Source organism: Symphalangus syndactylus, chromosome 10 (genome assembly GCF_028878055.3).
Source record: "Symphalangus syndactylus isolate Jambi chromosome 10, NHGRI_mSymSyn1-v2.1_pri, whole genome shotgun sequence".
In the NCBI taxonomy this organism is placed as follows: domain Eukaryota; kingdom Metazoa; phylum Chordata; class Mammalia; order Primates; family Hylobatidae; genus Symphalangus; species Symphalangus syndactylus.
The window spans coordinates 49455702-49467774 of NC_072432.2; the positions used below are offsets into that span (position 1 = coordinate 49455702).

The following is a 12073-nucleotide window of genomic DNA, read 5'->3' on the forward strand; positions in this document are numbered from 1 at the left end:
ACATCAGGAACCCTGGGCCTTTCCATTCAGTGTAAGGAAAAGGGAAAGAATAACACAAATATACGGCTGGGGAGGGGATTACAGTAGTTTCTGTTAATCACAGAATTTAGGTCAGGAAAGATCTTTAAAGATCATTTCTTCTATCCATTCATTTTATAAATAAGAAAACAAAGAACTAATGGTAAAGTGTCACCGTTTCCCTTGCTGGACCCCAGCTAGCCCTCATCTCCTCTCCCCTGCTACCCTTCCAGCCTGAGCTCCTTGGCAGAGCCATCCTAAGGTTAGAGGGATTCTGAAGACTGCCACAGAGCTGCTCTAGGGCGTTCCTAATGCTCTCTCACTCAAAAAGTTACTAGCTCAAGTGCCTCAAAGTTTAGAGTCCTGGTCATTTGGCCCACTACAGTCTATGTCATAATGCAGGAACCATTATGTACGTTTCTGGGAATAACCACAACTTAGTGCACAGAGCTTGATTTATTCTTCCCAAGAATCAGACTTTGCAGAAAAAGTGGAGAGGCTGAGGAAAGCCAATGAAAATGTGTAAAAATGTGCAAACGAAAATTGTCCTTTAAATTTGATAAAAGGTCTCAATCCTACTTACTGTTGGGTTTTTTTTTCTATGACTCTGAATTACCATCTCAATCATTTTGAATAGGAAAATGCTAGAAATTATTAAGATTAGGTAAGATAACAGCTATCTCAGATTTAGGATGTTTTGGAACATGCATACGCTAAAACCCATGGGAGTTACACAACCATAACGCTAAGCTCTCTTAGCAGAATCACCAACTCAGACCTTCATCAGTCAGAATTTTTAAGATCTTACAATAAACAAGGCAGGTTGAGGCATATACTGTGTGTGAGAATTGGGGATCCATCCATCATGCTATTTGGGGCTAAGGAGATCAACCCTGAAATAGTAACCAAAAAAAAAACCATGATTCCCTATAATGTAAAACCCCATTTACATTCACAGTATCAATATGCAAGTAGGGAAAATCACACTAAGCTAAAAAGTTATAACATACTTTGTGGAAAACAAAATGAAGACAAGCAGCCACATACTTGATTGTATTTGCATTACTGTGTTCCGAGAGTTTTTGTCTCCAAACTGCTATGGTTTCATCATTTATTAAACTGGTATAATGTGCTTGGTTCATAGTCCTGAAGTCAACAGCAGGAGAAGAATTCTGGAGAATTAAATGTAACAGTAAAAAGAAGATAATATGTAGCATGGATCTTGTCTCCTCTCCTTTCTCCCACATATTCTCCATTTTACATTTCACTTATGATCTAAATGCTGCGGTGTGCCACCCAGATCCCCTCCATCCTTCAGAATGGAGGCTCCTGACAGATCCCAGCTGGGTTGCTGTCCAGGACTTGGCATTGACTGTTGCTTCACTATCACATCCAATGGCAGGTAGAGGCGTAGTGTAAAGGTCCAGCCCGCTTGCCTCAACTCAGGACTGGCTGAAGGACCATCACAACTTCAGTGCTCCTCATGGGACTGGCTGAGGCCTCTGTTATAACTGAATTGCATTTCAACCCCTCCCTCTGTGCAATCCTGCTTCCTTCATCCCTCAATAGATGTTTTTCTAGAGAGCACTCTCCCAAAAACCTTTGAGTCTCGGGTCTGTTTCCCAGAGAAACCAAGTCATTATAATTTTCCCAGACTTCTTTCCCCTTTGCTTTGAATCACCATAACAGCAGGTTTTTAAGGTATTAGCCATCTGCCATAAATGTCCACCAAACTTTAACAAAATGTATTACAAAAGAGCCAGAGTTCAGTTATAATCTATATGACAAATAACCTATAAAAACAATGACTCTTAATTTCTTGCTTCAAGTATATAGCTATTATAAGAAAAATGGCAGAAAAAGATGTTAATAATGTATGTCCTTGAAAATTCCAAATGCTGCCCAACACTGTACATCTTTTATTCGGTGAGATTAAAGAAAAAAAAAAACATAATAAGCACTTTCCTTTTCTAAAATTGCTTGTTTTCAACTTATTTTCCCCAAGCCTTGTTCTTGATTGAGAACTAAGAAAAAGTTGATGGTGCTTTATACTCCTATTCTTATCTCCAGTGAAGAGGAGAAAGGTAATATTAAAGCACTCATTCATCAGCTCATGAGATTTTTTTCTCCTTTGTACCTACACATAAAAACATAACTTTCAAAGTAAATTTTCTTGGTTACTTTCCCATAGCTTCAAGTTAAGGTATCATTATGGGAGGAAAGAGTAGAGCACGTAAGAAAACAGAGATGCCTGACAAAGTTTGTGATCACCTGGTTACTGGTAACTATTCTACTAAAATGGCCACAGATATCTATTGAGAGAACAAAAATCATCTTGAAACTCATAATCCAAAGCGGATGCTGGAGTACACACAGAGATTGTCTTTCTACCTCCTTGTAAAACCACTGTTGTTATGTAAATTTTATTTATTTCCCTCATTCAAAGGGGCAGCTGAACATCAATTCTAACACAAACCTACAATAATATACAGACTTGGAACTATTTTCTCATTCCTTATCATATGTCCAATAAACCAGAGACGCCTTGGGTGAAGTACAAGTTCAGAATCACTTAAAGAACCAAGAAAAAACATCATTCTTCCTGTCTTTAATACATACAGGCAAAAAAGGAAAAATTGCTCTTAGGTCAGTGTCTCTCAACTTTGGCTGGACTTTGAATCACCATGGGAGCGTTCAATAATCCTGATGACCAAGTCATACTCCAGACCAATTAAATCAGAATCTCTAGAGTCATCAGTATTTTGTAGAGCTCCGGTAATTCCAGTAGGCAGCCAAGGTTAAGAATCACTGTTCTAGGAAAAAGAAGATTATGAGATAGACACACACACAAACACACACACATGCACACACAATTCTAACAATCCCAACCACATTCCCTCTTCAATTCTATCCAGGGAACAAAACGACAGGAAAAGGAGATGCTATGGTTTACATTCACTAAATTCCCAAGACCTAGAATCAGTGTAGCAAAGGGGTATCTGAATATAACTCCTTCCCTCCCTTCTTTCACCTAAGGCCTGGCAGTAATGAATGAGTCAGCCTTTTATAAAAATAGAGGCTGTGGCCGGGCGTGGTGGATCACGCCTGTAATCCTAGCACTTTGGGAGGCCGAGGATGGTGGATCACTTGAGGTTAGGAGTTCAAAAGCAGCCTGGCCAACATGGTGAAACCGGTCTCTACTAAAAATACAAAAAAAATTACCCAGGCATGGTAGTGGACGCCTGTAATCCCAGCTACTCAGAAGGCTGAGGCAGGAGAATCGCTTGAAACCAAGAGGTGGAGGTTGCAGTGAGCCAGGATCACACCATTGTACCCCAGCCTGGGCAACAAAGCAAGACTCCATCTCAAAAAAAAAAAAAAAAAATAGAGGCTGTAACTATACAGGTGCTTTATCTTGGTTCTTTAAGTGATATGGTAACAGGGTAAGCATATGATTTGATCAGTCTCTGTATCTAAATCATTTCTGGTTAATAGTTTAAGTAAATGTGAATAGGTTTCAGTTTCAAAAGAAAGAGCAACATCTTCTTAAGTAATGTTTGCTTTCCTTTTTCTTTGTGATCTTACGCTTTTCATGCATACCTATCCCTCTTTCCAGTTGTTTAAACTTTAACCTGCCCTGTCTCTCTAATAGTATGCTACTTCACTTCCTTCTCATCAGTGTGTTGTTTTCCAGGCCCAAGGTGTTAATTACAATAATAAAAATCAGTTACATATATCAGATACTATATTTACAAAAGAAAACTAAATTTCATGTTAAATTTCACAGGAAAATTAAAGTTGGATACTATTTAATAATACTATTCAATACTAGTCAGTTTCTAGGGGAAATAAATATTTAAAACTCTACTACTTATGGACAAAAACTGATTATCCTCCACAGAGTCAGTGCCTTTTGTATTTTGTTTTATTGACATCGTGAAGAAACAAAGAAAAACCTCAGGTTTCCTCAGGATTTCTCTGTAATACACACCCTGAGGCTGGGTCTAAAATAAGTCTAAGGCAGCAGTTCCAAATCATGCCAGATGGTAGCACTAAGCCACCTTCTTCAGGCACCTGACCTGGAAAATAGCTAATCATCAGCTTCAGCTGTCCAGCCTACAGCCTCGGGCTCCACCAGGACCTTTTCCAACTGAATCATGGAATCAGAGTGACTAGACAAAAACTTTGTGTACTTAAAGATAGCTAAGTATCAAACTAACAGAGAAAGTTTCCAAGACGGAAAGAGCCCCTGGTTTCCACAGTTGCTCATTTTCTTCCCAGTCAATTCTGACTCCTTTTTCATCACTAACAGCCCATTCCCTTGCTCCTCCAGGAGAGTATAAGGATCCATGCACCACTCAGAGCTGGTCCTGTTGAAATGTTTGCTGAATAAAAGCAGGAAGGGTGGGGAAGGAGAAGAGGAGAGAAGAGGAGAGGAGAGGAGAGGGGAGGGGAGGGGAGGGGAGGAGAGAGGGGAGGGGAGGAGAGAGGGGAGGGGAGGGGAAGGGATGGGATGGGAGAGGGGACGGGAGAGGGGAGGGGACGGGAGGGGAGGGGGAGGGGAGGGGGACGAGAGGGGGGAGGGGAGGGGGACGAGAGGGGGGAGGGGAGGGGGACGGGAGGGGGGAGGGGAGGGGGACGGGAGGGGAGGGGAGGGGAGGGGGGGAGGGGGGAGGGGAGGGGGGAGGGGGGAGGGGAGGGGAAGGGAGGGTAGAGGGGAGGGGAGGGCAGAGGGGAGGGGAGGGGACAGGGCAGGGGAGGGGAGGGGAGGGGAGGGGGGAGGGGAGGGGGGAGGGGAGGGGAGAGGGGAGGGGAGGGGAGGGGGGAGGGGAAGGGAGGGGAGGGGAGGGGGGAGGGGAGGGGAGGGGGGAGGGGAGGGGAGAGGGGAGGGGAGAGGGGAGGGGAGAGGGGAGGGGAGGGGAGAGGGGAGGGGAGGGGAGAGGGGAGGGGAGGGGGGAGGGGAGAGGGGAGGGGAGGGGAGAGGGGAGGGGAGGGGAGAGGGGAGGGGAGGGGAGGGGAGAGGGGAGGGGAGAGCGGAGGGGAGAGTGGAGGGGAGAGGGGAGGGGAGGGGAGAGGGGAGGGGAGGGGAGGAGAGAGGAGAGAAAGAACAGGGGAAGGAGTGCAGCACTGACAACAAATCTGTGGAGTTTTTTCAGACTGAATTCCCCCAGCAATGAAGAGTGGAAGGAATTCCAGCCCTGTCACAGAAACCTGGATCCATACTCTACCTTCAAGCAGAAAGACAATGTCACACTGTCTTTATCCACTACAGTGATGCAGGAGACAATGGGAGGGAAATTTTGGTGTCATGTCATGAGCAGATTACAAATAATAAAATACATCTGAAAACTGTGGTATCCCTTACATACATATATATACTCAATCACATCAAACAAACCCACCAAGTTCTCAAATACCTAGCATTTGTTGCCACTTAACAGGGAAGAAATGGAAAATCAAATAATGCCAAAGTAAGCACAAACTCCCTAGGCATCCTTTACAGTGTTTCTGGAACAAGTACAAATATAAATAAATAATTTCAAATTGTAAATTAGAACTCCATAATACCAGGAGAATTGTTGGCACTTCAAGGGAGCCAAATGGAGACAACTTCTTCCAGATTTAGTTTGCTTATTTTAGAAATAACATAGGATTGGTAGAAACAAAGAGTAACATTGCTCTTTATGTTGTAATTACTTGTTAAAATAAATATTGGTTCACTATTATTCCTACCTGGAAATAAGAGTCACAAGAAAAATTTTACCTCGTATTTGGAGCAAAGTACAAAAGTTTGGTCTCCTCCAGAGAAGATCTGCTTAACGATATGATATTTAAAGCGATCTGTCAAAAAAAAAATTCCGAAAGCATATTTTTCATTAATTGAAGTTTCTCCTCGATCCCCTTTTCTACTGTTGCAGAATATGCTTCAGAGTGGGTACCTATCCATTTTAATTGTGTCACAGAAGTAAGAAATCTCCCCTGGCTCACTGCCTAGGACTGTTTCTACTTCAATTAAAAATAAACATATAAAATAGTATCCTCCACTCTAACTCTTCTTCTGCCCCTCCCCAACTGCCAGCGAATCCTGACCTCGTTTCTCTTTTTCATTCTAACTCTGTCATGCCACTGACCTGAAATCTGAAATGGGCACTACTCTTTATGGTAACAAATAATTCAGCATGTGAGTGTGGTGGGCCCACGCCCCTTCGGGACGAATCTTGCCGTGGAAGGACCTCCATTTCCTGCTCCCTGCTTTACCTCCCATCACACTGTGTCCACGGCGACACTCTCCTACTACCACGTTGCCTTTATTTCTAATATACCACAGTATTTCACATCTCGGTGCCTCCTCCCTCTGCTGCCCCTGGCACACGGGATTCTCCATGAATGTGCCCACCGAGAGCATAACCTGAATGTGCTTCTGGAACTGCACCTTGGTGGTGCTCACACCAACTCCCTCACAGTCCTCTACACCTGGCTAACTCCAAATCATCCTTCGAGGCACAGCTCAAACTTCCTCTAACCACAATACTCCTCCATGCCTTCCTCTGTGCTCCCACATTACCAAGAGGGTTCCTAAAACCATGTCATTTACATAATTGACATTTACCTGCTTATGTTATAAAATCATTTTGGCAAACATCCAAGCACAAATTTAGGACCACGGAAGTCAGGTTATAATTCAACTTCAAAAATTTGTGGCTTCAAAATAACCAAAAAACACTTGAGTTGGTAAACTTCCTAAATAAATGTATTCCACATCTGACTACAATGTCTTGGAGAAAAGAATTTACAAATTACACAGAAGAGGACACAAAGCCATTCTTTTGCTTTTGGGAACATCACCCAAACAAAATCTTTTTATTTATATTTTAAGTTGCACTACATTTCAGATGCTCATATATTCATTCCAAAAATGTCTCCTGAGTGACAAGTTCATGCCAGGTCCTGTGCTATATGCTAGCTTTACAAAAAGGAAAAGAGTTTGTCTGTGTCCTTGAGTTTCTTATAATCCAGTACTAAAACTTATGATGGTTACTGTTTCAAACAAATTCCTGATCAAGGCATAAGGGTGTCACTTTATCGACTTCAAAATCAAAATTAATTATTAAATTACACTTCCTTTTAATGATTCTCTAGCTCCATTTCAGCCTCAGACTTATTATTTCAAGGTGAAGCAGTCATTCAATATTAATGACTGCCTTACTTTGATTTCCAATGAAACCAAGACTGCTATTTATTTTTTAAGGGAAGAAAAATAAATGGCATAAAAAGAAATCACATCACGTTATATACCAAAACGCCAACAGCAAAGTAGAGGTAACATAGTACACAGGATTTAGAATGACCTGGGTTTAAATCTTGCCTCCAGAATCTATGTGATCTTGGGCAAATTACTTGACCTCCTTAAGACTTTGTTCCCTTATCTCTAACATGGGGATAACAACCACTAACTAGTTCTTAGGTTATTTTGAGTGCTTTGCATAGTAATGAAACGTCATTAAACATTCAGCACGTGTGAACTGTCATTATTAGCAACAACAATAAAATGTATACACCACTACCAAGGTCTGTGGAAACAAAATAACTGGTATAGTTTGAATGTATGTTCTGGTCAAAACTCACGTTGAACTGCAGTAATCCCCAGTGTTGGAGGTGGGCCATGGTGGGATGTGTTTAGATCATGTGGGCGGATCCCTCATGAATGGCTTGGGCCATCCCCTTGGTGATAAGTGAGCTTTTTTCTGAGTTCACATGAGATCTGGTGGTGTAAAATGTATGGCACCTCCCCTCCACTCTTTCTCTTGCTCCTGCTTCTGCCATGTGAAGTGTCTGCTCCTTCTTCGCCCTCTGCCATAACTGTAAGATTCCCGAGGCCTCCCCAGAAGCCTAGCAGATGGCTGCATCATGCTCCATGTAGAGCCTGCAGAACTGTGAGCCAATTAAAACTCTTTTCTTCATAAATCACCCTGTCTTAGGTGCTCTTTATAGCAATGCAAGAACGGCCTAATACAACAGTATTTCCTGATTTATTTATTCTCTAGGATATCAACTATACAGCTTCATGCATAGTAAGTACTGAAGTTATTAATTGATGTTAAAAAATACCTTATCTTCATTCCCTCCAAAAGACCTCAAAGTAAGTAACAGATACGTATTCTGTAAACAACTGTTTTCATCACTTAAAATACCATTAAATTCCAGAGACAGTCATTCTTACCAGCTCGGGCTGAAAGCTGGCCACTGTGGGCAGCCCAGTAACCCTTGACAGGAGATGGGCACTTAACATTACAAGTGTGCCCAGTTCCTAATTGACCTCTTGCTCCACAACCAAATGCATAGATGAGTCCGGAAGAAGGCACGAAGGCTAGGGTATGTTGTCTGTGGAAAAATAATTTAACTCATCAGCATAGTTTCTACTAATGTGGATGTACACTCTGACTCTGACTTTTAACTTCCACATGTGCACAGCACAGGGTACTCCTATAGAGCCGTCCCCATGTTAACACGTGACTCTTCTTGCAGCGGCTGCTCTCCATTATACTACCCTTCTCTAACACTCTAGATCATGAGAAGGGTGGCAAGTCAGGAAAGAGCTGAATGATCTGCTGCATGTGGCCTCTAAGATGAACGGAGAGAAGCAGGGTAGACTCAGGCAAAAATTTCCAAGAAGTTATTTGGGACGCTCTCACTTTTCCTTTCTTTATCCCTTCCCCACATCCTGCTACTCTTTATCCCAAAAGAAGCCTAATGTCTCCGAGTTGCTCTGCTTATCTAAAACCCTTCCTTACCACACTCTACCAAGGTCTTTCTCCACATTTCACCATAGGCGTGCATGCAGTTAAGATCTCTTAAAATGACGGTGACTAGGTATAATCACATTCTTCATCACTACAAAGATAAGACCAATTTCTGGGTCCTAGTGAATACAAGGAAGCTTTGAAGAGCACTCACCTGCCACAAGCAATCTGAGTTACTTCACTGCCCATCAGCTCTAGAACTCTTCTAGGATTAACCTCATCATTCATGGAGTCATGTCCAAGTTGCCCACAGGAACCAGCGCCAAAGGTAAACACACCTCCACTCTAACAAGGAACAAACACCATAGGACTTCACTGTATCTTTAAGGGTACACTTCTAAAACCTGTATACAAAATGCCTATCACAATGTGCACAAGAGCACTACATTCACTTGACACTTGGCCAAAATCACTTTGTAAGGATGTTCATTAAATAGAAAAATACTAAAAAGGGACTTTCAGACTGCATCTTTATGGAACAAAGATAGCACTGCTCAAAGGAATGTGTGCCTTCTGTAAATTTTTAAAATTGTTTAAAAGTACAATGATGTGTTAGGAAGCAAAATTTTAAAAAAGGAGAAACAAGGAGCTAGGCTAAATGAGATGATTTTACATGATCATTCACGTGTAAGAAATTAAGTGCTCTACAAATTCCTTGGTAAGTAAGCTGTTTTTTTAACAGCTGTATTTAAATAAATGTTAAGGCATTTTATCAAAGTGAACCTAGAATAATATTTGTTCAATATAAAAATACATTTTCATTCTCTCTAGACTGTATTTAGAAGCAAAAGAAACACGATTATTTTAAAACATTAAATTGCTGTTTCTTTTTTATATATTTAAATGACTTGTTTTAAAGGAACATAGGACATCATTTTATATATATTATATGTAATATATATATAAAAAATAACAAATAAAAATAACAAAGTGCTATCTTTGTTCCATAAAGAACCAAGGAATTTATATATATATAAATATATATATAATGTAGATTTATATATATTTAAATCTACATTTTATATATATAAATATATATACATTATATTTATATATATAATCTACATTTTATATATAAATATATATACATTATATTTATATATAATCTACATTTTATATATAATCTACATTATATATATAATCTACATTATATATATATATAAAATCTACAAGATTACAAAAGAGGATAACACAGACATATAAAAAAGTAGTCTTTTTCTATTCCTTTGGAAAACAACAAACCCAAATAAAAGAGAGCATTCAATTTCAAGCCACAATACTGTAATCACACACCATCACTACACTAACATAATCAAGCAATTCTAATCACCCATCTTATCCCCAGCACCAAAGTAGAATACTCTGAGCTCCTTACCTTTGTGAGAACTGCTGTGTGTTCTTCTCCACAACTAATATAGACAACTTTTTGCGTGCGTAAGAGTTTTACATGGCATGGAGATTCTCGATCTAGAATAAATTAAATATCAGAATATCACTACCATTTGCCTTTGAGATGAAATATACACAACTATCTTGGCATGAATTTTGGATTCCTGGATTCCTGATGCATGTTCAGTTTCCTGCCTGCATCTGTACTTGGATATCCAACAGACTTCTCAGTTTTAATTTACCTAAAACCTACCTCATGGTTTCCCTACACTCTCCAACCCTGCCCACTCTCCAGCTCACTTTACTACACACAGTTTTCCCCATTTCAGAAACAGTCATTTTGCCCTTCCAGCAGTTCCTTTATTTCAAACCACACATCCAACAATGAACAAAACCAACTGGCCTCATCTTCAAAATACGTTTAAAATCTGACTTTACTCCCACAACCTCCAAGCTGGTCTTCCAGCTTCCCCCTTGACCCACTACAGCCAAAGCCAAAGTGGATCACGCCTCTCCTCCAAACCCTCAGGGTCTTCCCCTCTCACTGAGAAAACCAGTTAAATCCTCACCCTGCCCCTCAGGGCCCTGCATAACTGGGTCTACACGACCTCTCTGACCTGCAGCTGTGCTACTCTTCCCCTTCTCTCCAACTACATCTCTTCCCACATGAGCACCTTTGCACACCCAGTTCTCTCTGATAGGAACGTTTTTCACCCAGACATCTACATGTCCCATCTCCCACCTGATTTCCTACAGGTTCTGCTCAAACATTTTCTTATCAGAGGGGCCCTTCCTCACCACCTTATGTAAAGCAGGAAGCTGCACTCTCAAACCCTGTGTATTTACTGGTTTTGTTGCACCTCCACTCACTAGAATACAGTCTCCACTAAGACGAGGATGTTCTGTATTTTGTTCACTGCTGCTCCCTTAGTATCTCACACGGGGCTAGCACGTAGCAGATCCTCAAGAAGCATGTGTTAAATGAATGTGCTTTTAAACTAAATACATACATATGAAGGGTTTACCTACCTTTTTCATCACTGAGCCCTAGCTGCCCTGCATTATTCATCCCCCAGCCAAAAACAGCTCCTGAGAGAGACAGGGCAAAGCTGTGAGCCCCTCCGGCAGCCACCTGAGCCAGTGGGATCCCCTCCAGGGACCTCACCCTCTGCGGGCTGGCTTGGGAGGGGAACTCCTTCCCTAAGCCAAGCTGCCCATGGCTGTTCTTTCCCCAGGTGAAGAACTGGCCATCTGAAATAACAGGATAACTGGTATTACCATAAAATGATACAAGCTCCACACACAAAAATAATCTAGTTATTAGGGTCATTTGCCAGTTGCCCCCGAACACCAAACCCACCCAAGAGCAAAGGAATAGAGATACTTCATGCTGTCAGACTGCCAAAACCAAAACTCCCAAGTGATATAACAGAGAGGTAAGCTGAGTCTTACTGCCCTTCAAAGTCTATTAAAATTTATACACAGAAAATATTAAATGTATAAGTAAATTCAATTTCGAACAGGCCAATTACCAGGCTTAAGCAAGATCACACTAGTTCTGACCACACTAAGACTATGAGACTCAAGACTTCGGGAGATCCAGCTATGACCACTTGGTCTACTCTGCAGATAATCAAGCAGGAGGACACAGAAGTGGAGATTTATTTAGGTTTCTCCAACTCCTTCTTTTTCATTCATTTGGGAGCTTGATAGTGGAATGTAGCTTGAGAGTTGGCTGTCGCTAAGAAAAATCAATCTTCTCCAAGCTCAGAACACCTAGGTATGGTCCTGCCCCCTGCTCATCTTCCCCTGTGAAAGTCGGAGCAGCAATGATGACCACCTACTTCATCATCCACACCCTGAGA

General features: G+C 41.4%; 1 protein-coding gene across 9 annotated transcripts in view; it reads right to left on the reverse strand.

The window, feature by feature from the left end:
* Positions 1-12073, reverse strand: part of HERC3 (HECT and RLD domain containing E3 ubiquitin protein ligase 3) — a 126613-nt gene that overhangs the window by 47968 nt on the left and 66572 nt on the right. For all 9 annotated transcript variants that reach the window (XM_063610237.1, XM_063610239.1, XM_055297014.2 and 6 more), the window contains 6 exons: positions 11238-11459; positions 10195-10286; positions 8974-9104; positions 8240-8400; positions 5783-5859; positions 1066-1190 (listed from right to left, as the gene is read on the reverse strand). In XM_063610237.1, coding sequence (XP_063466307.1) covers positions 1066-1190; positions 5783-5859; positions 8240-8400; positions 8974-9104; positions 10195-10286; positions 11238-11459 — 808 coding nt within the window. The remainder of the gene's footprint in view (positions 1-1065; positions 1191-5782; positions 5860-8239; positions 8401-8973; positions 9105-10194; positions 10287-11237; positions 11460-12073) is intronic.